The sequence below is a fragment of the Dermacentor andersoni genome, chromosome 1 (assembly GCF_023375885.2).
Source record: "Dermacentor andersoni chromosome 1, qqDerAnde1_hic_scaffold, whole genome shotgun sequence".
NCBI classification, from domain to species: Eukaryota; Metazoa; Arthropoda; class Arachnida; order Ixodida; family Ixodidae; genus Dermacentor; species Dermacentor andersoni.
In genome coordinates this window covers 215008803-215028992 of record NC_092814.1, presented here as the reverse complement: position 1 = coordinate 215028992, position 20190 = coordinate 215008803, and the positions used below count along the sequence as shown (strand labels likewise).

The window sequence follows — 20190 nt, the reverse complement described above, 5'->3', positions numbered from 1 at the left end:
TTTTGTAGCGCAAGGGCCAGTTCTGGCCAAAGAGCATTCTATTTTTAGGTGAAAGCATTTCCTTAACGTAAGAATTTTACATGTTCCTCCAGTTTTACAGTGTTTCTTTAATGAAACAAATTGGCAGGTGCTTATTGAATATGTCAGTATGATGAATATTGGCAAAACAACAAATGACATGTCTACAACAAAGCAAGGTTTCGTTTTTGTTGGTGTATATTTCTTGGAAGGAGTAGTAAATGAATACATCTTGTGCAGCAGTTTTTGCACCATGACCAGTTTTGGGGTTCTGGACAACTGTGCAGCTTTAGATTTAAAAACACTAGTACACTCAACTTGACTTGAAAAGTTGTTTTCTTGAAGTTTTCGGTTTGTAAAGAGGAATTTTGTTTGCATCTCAAATGATCTAAAGTTTTGCACCTCATTTTATTGATTTTGCCTTTACAGATAATGGAAAAATACCTGGGGAGGTTATAGCCACAATAAAGAAGCTAAAAAGTGGTTATACTACTGGTACTCGGTATGTTTCTGACCTCATATTTTTACTTTGGTGTATATTACTTGGAATTCTTGCCCAGCAAAGTTAGGACAATGGAAAACTTTTGCAAAAGTAAACGAACCAAGAAATTTGTTCTTTTTTTTTTTCTAGCATTCTTTTAGGTACTCTTGAGGAATTTGTGAGCACTTCCTGTATTGCAAGCCTCAGCTTTGTTGGAAATCAAGAGGAAGGACATCCAGAATGTGCGTCTTTGACATTAAGATATGAACCCTCATTTTGTATAAGAAAGCAAGAAGCCTTTGTTTCCCCTTGAAAATGATAGTTTTTCCAATTTTACTTTCATCATTGCCTTTCTCCAGTATATAACTCCCAGAGCAGCACAGCTTGACAGTTCTCTGTGTGGTATTTCTTTTTCTTTGTGTGATTCCTAATTTGATAACAGTTTCTCGCGGTTCTCTGCACGTGCTTTGAACATGAGCCCCACAGCTGTTAAAATGGTATCAAGTGTTGCTCACTGCAGTTCCCACTCTTTACAGGTATTCCAGCTGAACTCAGGGAATACCTGAACAAAGAGTTCAGCAGAAAGGATGTAAGAAGAGACTCCATCTTCCTCAGGAGGCAGTCTATTATTGGCCCTCCAAAGAGTCCATCAGCTTTTGGCAGCCGTGGGAAGTTGGGTGTAAAGGGCCTTGTAAAGAGATCAAGGTCCATTCATGTGGAAAACTTCTTCTCATGTGGTAAGTTTTGCAGAATGCATCATTACACAAGGTTCTCCATTGAACACACTTTTAAGAGGAATGAAATATGTCTGGTTATCAGGCTTTTATTCAAGTAAGGGTTAGTAAACACTAAAGAAGGTTGCAATAAGTTTTCACCCATCATTCTTGATTGTTCCTCACTTAACTGTTTCCTTACCGCTAGAATTGTGCTCATTTTCAGTGCTTTCATGTTTTACCATTTTATTTCAATATCTATAGTCTCAGCATATGCCATGATACATTAAATTGTATCCTGTCCATTTGTGTTATGAATGAAAGTAAAGCAGAAATAATTACTCAGAGTTTTTGAGAATTCTTATGTTAAACTGTAAATAAGCAGCTCAAGAAGCATGAATGAAAGGAATAATGTCCTATTTTTAGTGTAAGTACTGAGAGTAAAAAAATCTGAAGTAAACAAAATGTGCGCTTTGCTCTTATTTTCCAACTTCTGTAAGTTAGATCACGAAAAAAAGAAATGCCGATTTGGTGGCTGAAAACCCTGGCTTTTCAAGCGTGAAAACGAGTAAGCACCTGTGGTGCAAGGAGCATTTATTTTTACTCATTGCAGTAAGCACCTGGCTCCCTTTTTACTGCATTCTTTAGGCTCTTGAAGCAATGGCTGTTAGATTGGGGAGCATGCACAAGCCTCCTCACTTGATTATTGCATTCGATCAGCTTTTCTGTGCAAGCAAGCTAGTCTAGTTGTGCATCTTGAACTGGCGCTGGAGCCTTCACATGTTTTAAGCCTTCACGCACTTTGTACAGTACTGTACTATAATGTGGAGTGTTGCACAGTATTTTACAGCAATTAATTGCAGCATTTGCACAGGCGGTGTTCAAAAAGTAAGAAATTAGACTGCTAGTCACGCTTTTGCTGAACGTCAGTCTGAAATCAACTGTGTGCTCTTTTGTGAATGAAACTGCACATGACTGGAAGGATTGCTCGTAATTAGTTGTACATACGCTGTCTAAACGCTGATAGATAAAAGCAACCCATGGCAGGAAACTTTGAGTTCAGGGTTTGTACACCTTGAATTTGGAAGAAAAGTTAAGAACCCTTAAAACGCTTTGAAAATAAATGCGCACCTTGAATTCCTTGAAAATTGGGGTTGCGGGTGACTTTTGAACAATCGAAATAACAAACTCCACTAGTGGCTATGCCATGGACACAGTCTATTGGGAAACAATCCTCGATATTTTCTTTTGAAAGTGTCCCTAACTGATAGCAACATGGTGTGTCCACAGCCACTAATGACAGGCTTGTTTAAGTAACCATTGCAATTGTGGAGCTAGTCAAAGCCAGATCAAGCAACCAAGCCATGCCACTAGTTGGTTCACACCGCAGCAATTATTGCTCTATTTTAAAGCTAGCTGTAGGCTCTAAAAATGCTTGGCAAAAAGTAAGTTTAATTAATTTGGCTTTAACACTATGAGTATCTTTGGCTGAAGCCGGACGCTACTAGCAATCATGCCAAAAGGCAATTGACATTATTACAATAGGAAAGTCATCTTAGAAAAATGACCTGAAGAGCTTGAAGTGTGTGTCCAAATCAGAAGCTGCTCAGCTACAAGAAATTGCAGCTAAGAAGGAGATGTCACTACTTTTCAGTGTGTGTATGAAAAGGTTTGTTTCCCCATCCTTAAATTTTCACCTTCGGCATCCTTGAAATTTTTTTAATTGTCCTATAATCTTGAGTCAAATGTTCTTTATGAACCGTGCAAAGTTCCTCTTTATATTAGTCGAATGCAATCATTAAAGCAAGTGCTCTTGAGCATGTACTGATGTTTGGGACATCGTGAAAACAGCATAGACATCGGATTGGAAAATTAGACAACCCAACAGAAGCTTCTGTGTCTTCACTGCTGCTATCATTTAAAAATTATGTAGCCGAATTGACCAAAGTGCAAATTTTGCGTTGTTTGAATGCTAGGAGCACTGGAGGCTAGTTTTGATGATCCCGTCTGTCAAACCTTATTTACAGACTCCCCAATGTGCTGGAAATAGTCAAATCTGACTAATAGTTTAAAGCAGTCATAATTTAATACGGCGCATGGAAGAATTCCAACGACAATGTTTAACAATGTGTTCAAAAACTGTCAATCAAAATTGATCAATTTCTTTGGGCCCGGTAATGAAAGAGTTAATGTACAATGCAGTTCAAGCCGAGTCAGTTTTTGAACCACTGGTTTAATTTCAATGAATATTGGAAGGCTTGTACGTCGCAATTATGCAAGGTGTCGCGCTAAATACCATTGCTCTACCTTAACTTTCAAAAGAGTAAAGACTCTTGCAATGTGTAAATGGGTATAGTTACTAACAAAAAGTATAAGGAAATTCTTGCATGTTATGTTGTCTCATGAGAGCCCAGGCTGCGCAATTGTGGAGCTGTTTTGTTATTTTCAATACTTTCTGTAGTAAAGAAGAAGGTGCATAAAGGACACCACTACAGTACACCTCGACCTTGCCTCCAAAGTTCTAACTTTTCTATACTTAACCTTTTCGCTGTCGAACCTTTCTGGCCGTGACGCACCCCCAGTGTCGGCTTGGTTTCAGGGAACGAGCATAACAGGGAATGAACATAGCAATTTATTTTTTATTATTATTGGTATACAAATAACATAGTCAATGCAATATGCACATTTCAGTGTTCTGCAGCTGTTAGTAAACATCATCATCATCATCATCATCTGCCTAACTATAAATGAGATAAATGAGGGTAACATGGAAAACAAAAAAAAAACGCTGTTGAATACTTCTTGAGTGTGTGTTATGGTAGATCTTGAAGCATGGGTCCAGGCACAAGCCTTTGTCGCACTCAGCGCACATCACACGGGTATCTTTCCTTTTCTTTTGCCCTCGAACAGTGTTCGCACACATGTGACACCTCCGTTGGGTGCGGCTCCCTTTGGCTTCGGTCGGAGGAACCATCTGGGGAAAGTGTTGTGCCGTGAGCCTCGTCAGGTCATCACCGCTCCGTTTTCCACCTCTCCTCCTAGCAGTGTGCAACTCTTGTATAATATATGTCCATAATATGAAAAAATACTTTTTGTACCACTTGAGGCTCTTCCTAATGCTTTCAGCGAAACTCATCATCATGTCCGTCTTGTCCACTAATCCCATCTTCATATTGTATTCGAGAACACATGCAGGCTTTCGCTTGTTCTCGCCTGTTACCCTATCCACATTCCCTGCGTCTTCCAGACGTGCATCACACATCGACGTTAGGACATGTACATCTCTCTTATCATGCGATTTGAGCGCAAGAAGCGTCTTGGTATGGTATGACTCCACTTCCCCTTTTTTATCTTTTTTGACAAATTTGGAAGCCCCTTCCTAATGGTCCGAACAGTTCCACATGTGTTGGTTTTTTTATCTTGAAGGCAGTTGAACAGTGCTGGACTACTGTACCAATTATCTACAAATAGCGAATGTCCTTTTCCGAGGTCGTCTTCAAGTAGCTCTAGAACGACGGAGCCAGAAAATCCTAAATCCTTGGCCATGGTCATGTTTGTCGTCACTCCAGTGTACACAACAAATTTCAGAATGTAGCCGGTTTTGACATCGCAAAGAACAAATAACTTGACACCAAAGCGGTGCCTTTTTGAAGGAATGTATTGCTGAAATGACAGCCGCCCTTTCCATGGCATCATAGACTCGTCTATGCACAGGTCTTGGTGTGGAAGTAGTAGGCTGCTCAGCTTGCTCTGAATTGCTTCCATAAATGGCCGCACTGTTCTCAGCAAAAAAAATGGTGTGTGCAACATAGGGCTCGTGCTCCAGTATTCCTGCAAGGCATTCTTTCTTGTCAGGCCCATAGCAGAACGACCGCAAGGAAACAGTACATTTCTGCTACATCTGTCTCCACCCAAGCTCTCAGCCGCGACGTGTGCGCAACTCCTTGTGCGCTTGTCTTCACTCGCGTGAACCGATTTGTTTCACTCACAATCTGTAAAACGATTGGCTCATCAAAAAACAGCTTGAAATAGTCACCTTCTTGCGCATCCGGTTGAAGAGTTGCGCTCGCGGACGGTCCTGAACGTGACACGTCGAAAGGAAACAACGTCGGTGAGAAATCTCCTTTCTTCCACATAGCTTCCGTTCGCCGCGCACGCTTCCGGGATGATGGTCCCGCCGTTTCAACATCTGAATCTGATGATGCGGACTCACCTCTTCCTCGGATGAGACGCTGTCCGAGTCCGAATCCGAGCTCAGCTCCTATTCTGAGTCGGAAGAGCCACCGCTCCAATGAGCAGACAAAGGTCCCGTGCGCTCAGCCATCCGAAAGCAACCGTGCGCAGGGAGGATGCGCTTTCAGTCGCCCGCACAACGGAGAGATACGGGACGTTGTGTGATCAAGAAGCTAGAGTGTGATGGAAAAAGGCTAAAACAAAGTTTGAGGGGCTTTACAGTTACTGCTGCAAGCCGGAAGCGAGGGTGTGGCGAGAGAGCGAAAGCAGCAATCGAGTGAGGTGTCAGTCTCTTTTCGGAGAGGCAACGGCGCGTGCCCGTGAACTTGATGCACCGTAGCAGACGCGCCAACAGAAGAAAACTAAAAACCTTCAAACCAGCGGAGATGGCAGAACAACTCTTGAACCCATAACCACACGTGTGCGACGCATGGTCCAGCGAATGCGGAGCGACCGCGCTACTAAGCAAGGAGAGAGGGGCGAGTGGCAGTCGCACTGTACTCTTCAATACATGTACCAACACAGTGCTGGGCGAAAATACGAACTTGTAGAAAGATTCAACTAATGGCGTGGCCAGTCCAGTAGCGCCAGCTTTGCGCTCAGACGTGAAATTTTGAACGCATGATAGAGAACGTACCGGTACGTCAGTGACACTGAGGGGGGGAAGCACGATGACGTACCGGTACGTCCATGACAGCGAAATGGTTAAGAAAGGCAAATTTTGAAAATATGAGTTTGCAGTAACATTTTATATAAAATTTTGCTGTGGAAAACATCCTAGAGACAAGTCTCTCTGACCAACAGTGGGCAGACTAGGCAAACCTCAACCAGGAGCCAACATTTTACCAAGGGAACTTATTTTCATCAGGCTCCTGCTAAAGGCAAGTTCCATGGTGAAGACATTGGCTCCAAGCTGAGCCTTCCCTTGTTTGCCTAGTATTTATCACTTGAAGTATCCTTCACGTGAACCCTTTGTCTTGTTTGGAAGTCTTTCTAATGTAATTTAAATATGAGCTCTTACCAGCCCGGACTTTAGATTAAAAAACAGAGTGTCTTCTAAATTGACATTTCCAAATTCTCCGAGTTTTCCGAGTTTCGCTGAGTGCCTTTGAAAAATTTCTTAAGTGACACAGAACTTTGTTTTATGTCAAGATTGGCTGACATAATGTTGCCTGATGCTGTCACTCTTTAGCAAGCATGTTAAAAAATAAAAAAAAACTAACATGATTTAATCCGGTTTGAATAGTAAGGAGCAGTGTTTATTTTATTCAAAAAGAAAACAGAAGGGAGGGGGTTAGCGAAATTCACAGCGAATCAAATATCTTCGAAAGAAATAGTAAAGCCCATAGCCGATTGAGCTGAACATGCATACAGAGCATACAGAAGTAAATATTTTCGAATATGAGCTAGTTCTATCGCCTGATTGCAAGCTCATTGGTATGAGGCCCGAACTTTGTCACAGCTGAGATTGTCTCTCAGCAGCTGGGAAGTCAACCTCAACTGCCCTGACATACTCTCAGCCCACGCATAATGCCTCAGTGTTGCGTTTCACTGCTTCAAAGAGTGTATTTTGGTTTGAATGAGGGACAGCTGCATCTCGGCGTCAGCCAACACTTCGTTTTTTGAGCTCAAGCTCCTTCAAAGAAGCGGCGGCACACTTCTGTTCCCGTTCATCCCGCACTGCGTCGGTCTTTTCTGTTCGCGTCCTCCTTCCGCCGTGCATTCGCCCCACGGACCATTTAAAGCAGGTCAGTTGTACAGTGAACATCCGATTTTTTGAACTCCATAGGGGCCACGAATAAATCCGAAAAATCGAGCAGTTCGAAAAAATGAATGCATATCTTTTACTGCCCTTAAAGGCTCAAATCGCCACAGGCACATCCAGAGAAGCTCTGAAGGCCTGCCAGTACACTTATTAGGCATACTGGTGCTTGTACTGGGACAGGAGATGGCGGGTGCACGCATGTATAATTCAGGAATACATATTGGGTCCCATGACAATTGCCCCTTCTCGCGCTTGTTAAACGTCACCGCAATACTTCGCATATGCTTCACCGCGTAACATTTCTGTATTGAGGCGTAGCTTACTTTCAGAAACAGACAAAATTTAACGCTTCGTGCTTTCGGGCTTTGAGGCCATTGGTGAGGATTACAGAGGCCAAGTCGGCGTCATTATAAACAGTAGCACATTACTAACAGTAACGAACGTCGAAGTAGCTCGGCCTAGCGTTGCAGCGGTGGTGCTACAGCTGCCAGCGGATCTGCGTGCGAGAGCGTCAGTTCGAGGCAGCGAAATAATAAAAATGGTGGCAGTGGTGGCTTTAATTAATGCTGTTTCGGGCCTGCGATCACGGCAAAAAGTCCGGAAAATCAGACGGCGAAGGGTTCTTGCGTCCGAAATTTCATACGTTCTTATGCATTGACTCATGGGGCACTTGGTGGTGCCGCGAAGCTGTCCGAATTATTGGGCATGACCCAAAAATCGTCTGCCCGGAAAAGCGGTCGTTGATTGTACACTGGCAACTCTTCCTGCCGACGACATGGCGTCAAAAACGATTTGTTACAATTCCTTTCTGTCACTCGAGTCAGCATTAGCGCCACTTTCGTTCCCTTTCAGTAAAATTACAGCTAATATTCCCTGATAGAAGCACAAACTCCCCGAGTTTTCCCTGAGTATTTCCAAACTATTCAAAATCCCTGAGAATTCTTGGTTTTCCCGGCTGGTAGACACCCTGAAAAAATACTCAAAAACTCCGAAGATTGAGAATCGTACCATCTTATTCTTAATGCATTTATAGCCATTAGATACATTTGGAGAATATGTGGGGCCTTATCTTATTGTCATTGTTGCCTTGTTCCGTGGCAAGAATTTTAAGCCGTCTGTTATTGTTTTTTGCCATTATTAAGCTCTCGGGTGCACTGGTTGTTGCTATCCTCTGTATGGGCGACAAACTAGTCCCAGCTTCTGCTGCGCTCGAAACCCACTTTCACAATATGGTAACCACAAAGGTGTTGCATGTTGTGGCGGGCATCTGCACTTGCACTTTGGGATGTGTTGTCACGCAATTGAAGCAATGCAGCGTTTCACTCAAATGTGGTCAACATTGTCTTACCATCATCCTCAGAAGCTGCGGAGCTTACCAATTCTGATGTTTCATTGTAGGAAAGTGATAACACTGCATCTGTTGCTAGTGGTGGGCTTGAAACTTTCAAATATGAGGGTTACTCATGTACAGTCATTCACTCCTCAAATAAAAAACGTAAATGAGGTCCTTAACGTACCCCCACGACCACAATCCTTAGTCTAGCTCAAAGAACGCATCAGTGCTACAGTGAAGACAATTGACAGGACTATTCTATGAAATGTATGAAATGAGCTCAATTATCGTCTGGACGTGTCTCGTGTTACCAAAGGGGCACATATTGAACATTTGTAGAGGGTGTATAAACTTGGTGAGTTAGTGGTTCTTTTCATATATCTTTCACGTGTGCACATGTAATACTTTTGAAAATATAGCCTTTTCAAAACAAATGAATCATTTATGCTAGCCCTGTATTAATTGGCGGCACAATGTTGAATGCTTGCATGCCATGTGTCGCTAAAACATCGAAGAGTAGGGTCAGTAGCGCAACCATTGAATTTCGCTAGAAATTTGAAAAGAATACGCTACAAATATTATACTGGATGGAGTCAAAATTTAGTGCATTCATGGAAGGCTTGTGATTTCTTCATTGTATTGCATTTTTTTTTTTGACAATAAGACATCTTTAAGATTCTTTTATTTTTAAGAAAGTAGTTTTTAGATGCTGCTGGTTTGAAACATAGTTTGAAACTTGTTTTGCACAAGGTTTTCTATCTCAGTTTTTTCTTCCGTTTAAATAACTGCTGTCTGACTTCATTGTTGCAATTCCAAGTTGTAATGGATTGGTCGATGGTTGGCATGAGCATTATGTCCCTTGCCACCGTGACATTTGGTTGGTGCTGTTTTGGGGAACTGTGATTTGGCATGAACATGATATCATCAAATGTGGACTAGTGTAGGCTACTGTGATGCACCGCATCACTGTTAATGGCTTGCCTCTTGAATATCACCTGGAAGCATTTCTTTGAGGCAGCTGGTTCATAGATATTCATAATGCATGATATGAAGCCCTAGTAAATAACAGTCATGGGAGATGCTTTCTCTAAGTGGATGTTCAAGAGAACATATGTAGCAGCAGTAAATTCATTCATAGAAAATATGCACCTAGCTATTCTTTCCATCCATTATTACAGTGCCTATGTTTCACTAGGAGAACTGGTGTGGTTGCTTTTCTGCATCAAACACAATGTTGGCAGTAATTATTTGTATAGAAAATATTAAGACATCACATGACAAATTTGATGTGTATTATTTGCATGCATTTTTTGATCCTCAGATAAATTTCTTGGCAAAGAAGGAACATCTCTGCATTGCGACAGTGTTAAGCCTCTTCGACTCTACCTAGCCTGATGTATTGAAGGTGCAAAACCTTGTGACTCGCTCAGTTGTGGAAACCAAGCATTGTGTTTTGAACGATTCTTTCCCTTCATTTCTACAATGGTTCTTTTCATAGTATCCGCCATGCAAAATGGCTGATCTTAGCAGTGATAGCAACTCGACCGTGTGTGAGCCAATAAAGAGGGTAAAAATAATGAAAAAGGAAGCTAGGCATATCACTGGCAAGCAGCTTAAATGTCCTTGGAAGGGGAGAATGTAAAAAAGCACCCTCTTGCACTAATGAATCATTTGCAATGATTTACGTTTGTCTTGTAGACTTGTGCCGTCCCTTTGATATTTGTAACTCTATATTGTGCAGACCAGCCAAGCAGCACAAAATCAGAGGAGTTGCTGCCGACTTTGTCAGAGGACTCGTATGGTGGTGTTGGTGATACGGGCTCGCCAGCCTATGACACAGATGAGGAAGAGCTGTGCGAGATGGTGGACCAGCCCAGCAATGCCACCACCCTGGGTCTGTCCCAGCTTCAACTAGACAAGGTTTCCGAGAAGGAATTGCTTGACTTGCTTGAGGAGAGTGATTCTCTTGAAGAGCATGGAGACATACTGCACTGCCTAGTGCTGAACAAGTATGTCACTTGCTGTCTTGCATACTGATAAGAATATTTTTGGTGCTATGTGCCATCCCCACCCCACCCACTCCTATCTTATGGTCTGACTTTGAAAGGAGAGCCATTGGGTACTCTCTACATTAATTTCACTGCTGTGAATGCACAAATGTACCAGTAAAAGAAGAGGTGATTACCTTGGTTGCACTAAGTTTGTTGAGTAGATACACATCAAGTTTATTGAGTGTGCTTCTAATCACTATTAATTATGGCACAGTAGAACCTAGCTGTAATAAACCTGAAACTATTGAATTGTTACTACTCTACAAACACGATCAAGCTTAGCTTTATGCCATTCATTGAACTGGACATTGGGCGTGTCAAACTTAGAGCAGGGTATCGAGCCAAAATGTTTTGGGTTCGGTTCAGGTTCAGGCTTCTGTACATTTTCTGATTCAGTTCAGGTTCAGCTCCAGAGAAAAAACATACTGGTTTGAACCGGTCTGAACCAGTTCATGCAGGTTCATAACTGTGCGGAATTAGGGAAATTTAAATGTTTTAGAAAACAATGTTTTCCAGCCTCACTTTCAAATTAATAAGCAAAAAGGTAGTTTATTTCTACCCTTACGTGACGCGGACTGATGTATGAGGCCTGTCTGAAAAGTTAATGCCGTGAGTCAGCCACAAAATTGTGCAGTAACCATCCACGATGATTGCCAATGTAAGTGAATAACCCTGAAAGAACGAATGTGAAGTTTTGGCATAAAATTCCACCACTGTGCTGGGACACCCTCCCTAATTGTCAAATTTAGCCCCCTGCAACATTTTTTTTTTACAGCGAAGCTGTTAAGGGCTACTTTCCCCACTATCGTGTTCACATGTATAAAAAAATCCTGAAGATAGTACAATGCCGGGCCGACCCATGGCAAAGGTGACGCAGATGTTAAGCACTCCTCATACGTGGGCCAATCCCAAAAATAGTACAATACCGGGCTGACCCGCGGTGGAAGTGAAGCAGGCTTAAAAGAACTGACAACTGGCCAGAATGTGTTGTGAGACGTTGATGGAAATGAACTGACCTGATTTATAGCGATAGAATCCAGCACGCTGTTCGCGATTTAAGTAGGAATTATAATTTTAAATTGGCAAACAAAGACTAAAAAACCAGTAAGTGACGAGGCCTGGCAGTGAAATCTTGGTACTTCGGATGTATACTATCAGATTACTGTATCTAAGTCAACTGTTATTAAGTATAGTATAATTATTGCTTAAAATTGCAGTTAGTATATTATTAGACTATATCGCTTTATTCTATGCTTCGGAAATCAAAAGCACACGCATGGCTACGGCAACACGCTGAACTGCGTATCACGTGTGAATGCGTCGTTTCGTTTGCGATCCGATTGGTTTTGTATTGACTGGTTAAATACCAAAGCAGTTAAACAGGAAACCACGAAAACATGTAGCTATTATTGCAGAAATACTTTAACACTTTGAAAACATGAGTCGCAGGAACATCGACTTGATAAACAAAATAATGCTTCTCACAGCTACGGCCGCACTTGTCGTCTACCTCCCACTAATGTCAGCGTATAATCACTATCGCGCTCACCTATCACTGTTTTCAGCATGCTCCCAGTGAACGGCTACATCCTCACTGCAGGTAGAAAAATTTTGATAAAATATGTTCCATGGCGTTTTCTGCATTACCTTTTCATGATTAGACACACTGACCTGTAAGCTTTACATTGCACTACAAAAAATGGGTACCATGAAAATTGGTTGTCAGTCCCTTTAAACACATACATGAGCCGATCCCAAAGATAGTGCAATGCCGAGCTGACACATGGCGGAGGTGAAGCAGGCATTAAGCACTCCCCATACGTGGGCCGATCCCAAAAATAGTGCAATACCGGGCCGACCCGCGGCAGAGGTGCAGTTCTCCATAAGGGGTCCACATTCACAGCTTTGCTGGTCATCCTTCTTCACAGATGGGAATGGCATTGAGGTTTTCTTTTTTTTTTCCCCAAATGCAAACTGGTGCTCTGGGGGAGGTATTTCGGAGTTGTGACGACAGTTCAAAAGCAAATGACTTTGCATCTGAAGCACTTAGCAGAAGAGGACTTTCAAGGGTACTTCAAGCAATTGAATAAGTCGAACCAGTGCATTTTGAAGGTGATCACATTGATGAACCTGAAAGTTTCTGAAATTTTTTAAACATGCATGCATAGGACAGACATACATGTTAAACATACATACATACATGCATGAGACAGACATACATTTGGGACAGAGCTCATATTTATGATGTCTTAAATATTATGCAAGAAATTGAATACACTGTGAACCAAGGCGCAGAGGCGTACGGTGATTTTTTTCGGAGGCCACAGTGTTTCAGTGCATCTAAATAAATTAGATGTGTTGAAAACTCATCTAATTTCCTTTAATTTCACCTGTAAGCTGTCTTGCACCTGCATGTACATCGCCCGTTGAGGTTGTGGGACTAATATATTTAAGGGACCCTGAAATCATTTTGACTATTTTGTACAAATGTACTGAGTCATTAGGGTAGGTCCTTCTTATCATTAATTGAAGCATCTAAGTGCTCCTCATAAAGCATGTAATTTGTTACAAGGTTTTAAATATGTACATCGCTACCAATCGCACCACGCCACTCGACTGAGTTTTCAGCTGCCCCTGACCAGGTGATGCAAGGTGACCATATGACGCCAGTAGGGCGAGCTATCTGATTGGCTTCCCAGAGCGTGTCATCAATAATTTTTCGAGCTTTATGGCAGACAAATGTGGTTCATAATAGTTGGAATGTTAGTTAAATTGTTTCTACAAAAAAGAAAGTAACAGAAAGAGAATGCACAAGGACAATTTATCACTACGCTCAAGACTTCCGGCACACAGCAAGTGTCGTCTGCTTGTGCGACAATGTGCTCCGTGTTGATGAGAGCTCTACAGTTGGTGTTGGTCTCGGTCTTTCTGTTCGCGAGCACCATGGTTCGCCCTTGGTACATTATGGGCTCCAAACATAGCGACTGGCAATATGTCAAGCTGCAACATTGTGTCCCTCTGCAAGGCAACAGATGAGTGGAGTGGCTGCAGCTCATCGGACTGTTGGTGTCTGATCAGTGTCAGGATTTATACATTTGCAGTTGTGACTTTACGCCAGAGGATTACTACCACTATAGTGTTTCACGTGTCCGATATTCGGGTGAACGCAAGCGCAAACAGACTGGGCCTGGGCGCTTCACCGGATGAGCGGAAGCACAGACATGAACAGTCTGCACGGTGCAGCCATCTGGCAGCACAGAGTTCAACCAAACACAGAACTAATATAGCAGTAACAAAGTATATTCTACTTTGCTGCTGGTGTAAATTTTTGGCAGGAGCGTAATCGTGAACACATTGTTTTTCTTAATGTTTAAAACGTTTTACATTTGGTTAGAGCAATATTAGCTCCTTGTTTGGCTGATTAAGCTCTATGCCACTAGGTGACTGGACTGTGCAGACTGATCAGGCCACTCACGTACGTCTGCGCTAGAGCTTTATCGCAGCAGTAGTAGTATGGAGAAGCTTTAGATTAAGCCTCCAACAATCCGTCGAAACGCCCAGCTCGCCTGTGGTTACCGGAATACCAGACACACTCGGCACTGCGAGACAATGTTCCTAACGCATGCTGCTTCGATAGCTCTTGCTTGGGTTCAACTGCTAGGTGGCTGACGGAGAGGTTGGAGAGGCTTTGCACATTGGCTCCAAGACAATCGGAGGTAGACTTCACGACGTTCCATCAGGATTCAGATCCAGTGAAGGCGGAGCTTAGCCCTGATCACTCGGCGATATGTTAAGGAGAAAATGCATGGCTATGGAGAAAGGTAACTTGTAATCGTCCGTAGCTTCTCTTAATATGAGATGCTTCACACAAATTGTGGTGTGAATTATTTACTGTAGCTGTACCCTACGAGTCTACAAAATTGGTCCGAACCGTTTCAGGGACCCTTTAATATGTGGAAGCAATACAGGCTTGTGTAACAGGAGTTGCCCTTACAAAGGATATTCCATTCTGTACAGTCTGCAATCAAGTTCTGACAACACTTCCATCAAATTTCTGTTATTTCAAAGGGCTGAAATTTGGAAGCTGTGACATGTTTTTTTGCATAAGTGTTTGAATTAGCGCGCTTTTACATTATGAGTTCTTGTGGAGTTTTGTAGCTTGCTGTATTGTGAATGTAGATCAATTACATTATGACGATGGTGTATTGCACTCAAGAAGCAGCTACTGAAGTTGTGTTTCTCCAGGTTTACTTGACTTAATTCACAGTTTATCAACCTACACTGATGGCTTGGTATCACTCCACGTACTTGTACCAAGTAGAGCAAACTTGCGCCACACTGAAAATTCATTGTAGTTCTTAATAAAATATTTACTTTCTTATCATGTATGCAAACCTGCCAACCACCCAGGTTTGTCCAGGATACGCTTGTATTCCAACCAATTCCTCCCGATTGTACGAACATAACCATAAAAATCCATAAAAACTGCCCCAGCTTTACCAAAAAAAAGAAGAAGAAAAAAGACCATGTTACACAGCATAGCCATTTCGTGATTGCCATTATGTGCTAGGTAGCTAGCCAAAGTAAGATTTAAATCCAAGCCATATTTGTGTAGGTAGTGTAGGCCTAACTCAGTTCACTTCAGATTGAGACATTCGTTGAGGAGTGTGCGTGAGGTAAATGCCTAATCAAAGACAAAGGCTGCATAATCACTAGTTTCCTTAAGTCAGATTCGTCGTTATGCAGTGTTTTTATGCTGTGAAGCATATTAAGAGTGGAAAGGGGCCACTGTCACAGGACATGGTACGTATTCCTTAATTATACACGTGTGCACACGCCATCTACAGTCACAGTATGAGTGCCGAAACTTCGAGTAACTGTACTGGAAGCGATTCAAAGCTGTTTCTTACGGTGCTGTGACTCAGAAAAAAAAAAAAAAGACAAAGAAGGATTTCCCCCTCGGCGAATGTTTCGAATTTCGAGGTCCCCAGGCTGGCAGGAATGCATATGAAGTTTCTCTGTAGGTTCAAGAGGCACCTTCCCGTCCCTGTTTCTTTCACCGTCATTGTCACATAATGCATTGTCGCATCACACATGATGCCAAGCAGCACTGGAAAGAACGTCTGGAGTTTCAGCACTATAACTTTCTCGTGAGTTGTTAGATTACTACTACGGCTTAGCCGACTGCATACAGCTTCAAAACAGAATAGAAAGTTGAACAGAGTTGTTCCAGTCCCCTTGCTGGAGCAAGATGCCTGAGCACACGTAAAGCGCCCACAGTTCTCATCAATAAAGGGCAGCCTTGGTTACACAAAAATTAACAACACATGACAAACTGAGTTGAGGTTATTTGAAGTTATTTGAGTCTTGTCAAGCTTGGGAATCGTTTGCAGACTACGGGATGCTTTGAGCCTTTGTCCCACGTTTCCCTTCTGATGTGCCCTATAGCAGAGCATCCACAGTGCCTTTTAAACCGTTCGTTGAGCCAGTTCAGAACGGTTCCTCCAATAAGTTCAGTTTTGGGTTCACATCCATGTTAGCGGGAAAATAATTGGTTCAGTTCCAGTTTTTAGTTCACTTTGGTTCGGTTCTACATCCTGGCTTAAAGTGTTCATTACCACGACCAAAATATGCCCGCTTTTATTGTTGCTGGCTTTTTATTATTCAAACTGTATAATAGTTAACAAGTTAAGACCTTTCATGGCTGTTAAAGTTGTGCAGAAACCTTATTGGCCCAGAACAACACATCCCTTCACCATCTATTTGTCAATCACAAGTCGAGCGGCTACCTCAGAAACAGAAGCCCTTCTCACAGGAAACTATAGAAAGCCATATGTAGTACAGTGAAACCTTGTTAAACCGTAGTTGGCCAGAGCTCGGAAAAAGTACGTACTAAACGGTAGTACTGTTTAACCGAAATAGCATGAGATCGCCCACTTACCTGTCGTAAACGGAACACAGAACTCAGAGAGAGTGCGATGAAAGGTGAAAAAAACATGCAGTATTTATTCACTTCACGCGACAAAAGTGTTATTTTTGTCTGATGCCACGGTGGCCTAGCACGACAACAGCAGCCTCAAACTTACTGAAGCTGTGTGCCAACTTTTCAGCCAGCCCTCTCTTCTCGGCAAACATCGCACGGCAGATTTCTCGTTGGCGTTACGTATGCTCCGTGCCCGCGCGCGGTAGTGCTGCAGAAGTCCCGGGGCACCTTTTTCATTCCCGGGTGCTGTTCTCGTCACGACGATTGCATTCATGAGGCTGACGTAACACGCAGCTTCTGCCACTGTTGGGCCTGAATCGCTCATGCTGTCGCTTTCGGCGTCGTCCTCGTCACTGTCACTAGTCGACACTGCGGCAACAACAGAGGCAACAATGGCGAAAAGTCGAACCTCATAGTCGACATCTCTTCGCGGTTGCAGCAGCGCTGCCGAGCAACTTCTTTGCATTTCAAATGCCACACACCGTAGTCAACAGCAGATCCCTGTTGCGTGCCAGCGCCAACTTCTTCATGTCATGTTCGATAGCACGGATGCTGTCTAATTTTTCTTCTATGCTGAGCACCCGGCGTCTTTTTTATCCAAGCTTCGGCATGATGCGAGTCCTCACTTGCACGACGCCACAACGCTCTCTGGCACGGCACCGAAATTATGTTGATGTTGATGTGGCTTCACGCGCATATGCACAGGGCGCTTAGAGGCCGTTCCGATCTCTGAGGCTTGTTGTTCTGCCGGGCCGCCTGATGGAGACGACGCACCGCCGTGTTTGCGCGACGAAAAGTGGAAACGGTACGTGTTAACCGACACGTACGCAATAAGCTGGTATGGTTCATGCGGATACAAAACACCTTATGTTCAATGGCCGCTGAGTGGGGGATTTGGCTTTACTACTTTTAAAACGAAACTACTGTTTAAGCGGGAACGGTTTAACGAGGTTTTACTGTATGTTGAGAAACGTGGTAGAAATTTATTTTATTGTATGTAGATGGGAAAAACCTTATTTTCTATAATTATTCCCAATTAAGTATTCTCATGTATTAAATGCTATTGGATTTACGTTTATGTGAACTATCTTGAATTGAGAAGTATTAGAACTGGGCACAAATTTGTACAGTCACCCGCAAAAGTTTACGAGACGTGGGATTTGCAAAAGAGCCAAATTTTCATGAAGCCTGTGCATGTAGCCTCTTATTAAAAGCTTTGATCCATAGCATTTCTTGCGAACTATACTGTGATCCATTAAATTAGAAGCGCTACACCTTAACAGAGCAGAAATCCACATTTGTCATGAAACCCACGCCTCGTAAACTTTTGCGGGCGACTGTACATGGTATGCATTTCATGTGTTGTTTCAATATTATTGCAGCCATTGAAAGCTGGCTATGAGCTCAGTTTTGTTTAAAATAATATCTAACCTTTGTAATTAGGCACACATTTGGCAGTATAAAGCTATTGGATGTAGTGAATAAATCTGTATATTCTACAGTTTATGTTAAGTGAGCTTGATTTTTTTAACAAATCACTGAATGCCATCTAATGAAAACCAACTTTAGTTGTACTGTCACATTATGTTTTATCATATTTTTAAAGGGGTCCTGCAACATTTTTTTAATACAGTGATGAAATGGATTTGGCAGTAAAGGGCATCACTTTGCAAATATCCTCCAGCAAGAAATAGTATTTGGATACATTGCCTATGATCAAAGATATTGGCAGTCATGTTGCCCTCCAACACGACTCCTCTGCGAGGCTTGACACTGCTCAAGCTGGAGGCTGTAATGTGTCATTGCCCGCAATGCTTCACCCTATGTCACTGTGCTTCAGTCTTTGTTATTGTTTTTTATTGATAACATGACAGCCAGTGTTATGGTACTGGCACATCTGACATGCTAAACTCAGGGGCTCTCACTTGCCTTACCATTGAAGTTCTATGCATATATACTCCATATGCTATGCTCTCGCATGAAGCAGTAACACATAGCCAGTGCTAAAACTTCTGCATTTGACAGCAGCGTAATAGCACAAAATCTAGTTAGGGGAGGAGCCAGCACCTTTTGATAAAGAAAGCAGCTGGCAGTTTGGGATGCTGCATTTTATAGCCGATTGAGACACAGATCTCCTCCTACTTCTGTCGAAGGAATGTCTGCTCATTTTTTATGTGGTTGCACAGCGACATACTCAAATGAGGGAGTGTGTGCAATCTTATGCTCAGTGTGGCCACATGCATCGACATGTGCTTTACAGGTGCGCTTCTCTTGTTTAAAATGCCACCCAAATTTGCCAGAAGCCCAAGTGCCTGGTATTGTGAGTGGCTATGCAGACACAGCTGGTAGCTCAATTTACTGTAAGAATGCTCCTTGGAGCTTGGTGTCCCTCAGCTTTTGATGTAGAACCTTACATCACTGTCTCTGCCTTTGCAGCCAACAAATGCTCATGGGTGCCATAATTTTGCATTCGTCTTAACCCATTCCCTTCTGCGGCTGGCACAGAGCTGGCCAGAACAGAGGAGGCCAAAGTGCAGGTGGCCGGCTCTGTCGGCCACCTCTGGAGCGGATATCTTTGCAAGTTTTTCATAGATGGCAGCACATTGCAATTTGTTTCCTAGTTGTTTTGGGTTTTGTACACTAGATGGACATACTTGTCCACACTTTCAACAGGAGGTGATAGCAAAATAATGAAAAGCTTCCCACTTGCTGGGCACTTCTGTGTCATTGTAGCCATTGCAATCAGGGTACCAAGTTCGACGCTTCAAACCTTACCAATGCACCTACAGGCTTCCCAGTGGGCTCATTTTTCTTAGAATATACCACCAAACTCTGTGCAGGATAACTCTTTGAGGCTGTGCTTAGTGAGCAAGGGCCAAGACAAAAAGTTCGAGAGGCATTCTTAGTGCGGACAACGCAAAGCTGCACTCCGCATCCTTGTGTGCTTTAGGCTTTTTCATGCTCGAAAATAATTTTAATTAATGCACCTAATGCAAATTCCCTTTGTGAACAAAATAAACCAGACATCTTGGAAATGAGATGTCTGTAGAAAATTTGAGGTTGATTTTCTTACAGAATGGAACACTGTGAATGAAGCACCAGGCTATGCAGAGCACTGTACAGACAGAAGTGAAATGTTTAACACTGTGGCTGTTGAAATGTGACACAGTGAACATGCATATAGTAACCACAAAGAAGGCAAATGCAACTTTTCTACTTTGAATCTCAAAAGGACAAACCAAGAAAAGTCAACAGTAACACCTCAGCCTGCATTCACATTATGCCAAGACGCTCGCAGAGAATTTGTAGGCACAAACATGCACCATAGTACACAAACACAAATTAAAGGGCCCCTCACCAGGCCACATAGAAAATTTTGGTTATATGCTGGAAGTTGTTACGTGCCCTCTAGGGAGCACGTTCTGCCGCAATAATTTTTGAAATTGGTTCATTAAGAGCCGAGGTAGAAATATTTCAGTGCTGTGAACCCATGATTTCAGGAGAGGAGGGCCTCTGCAAAGAGAGACACTCTCTCCACTTGCGCCGTCTATTCTCTGCAACTATCCTCGACTCTGCAGGGAAGCGAAATTCCTTTCCTGCATTCTCCCATACC

At 42.7% G+C, this 20190-nt stretch overlaps 1 protein-coding gene across 4 annotated transcripts in view; it reads left to right on the top strand.

The window, feature by feature from the left end:
• The window catches only part of LOC126548107 (probable phosphorylase b kinase regulatory subunit alpha), a 111407-nt gene that overhangs the window by 18524 nt on the left and 72693 nt on the right, over positions 1–20190 (top strand). For all 4 annotated transcript variants that reach the window (XM_055063175.2, XM_050196217.3, XM_050196216.3 and 1 more), the window contains exons 16-19: positions 448–520; positions 650–741; positions 1036–1236; positions 10285–10552. In XM_055063175.2, coding sequence (XP_054919150.1) covers positions 448–520; positions 650–741; positions 1036–1236; positions 10285–10552 — 634 coding nt within the window. The remainder of the gene's footprint in view (positions 1–447; positions 521–649; positions 742–1035; positions 1237–10284; positions 10553–20190) is intronic.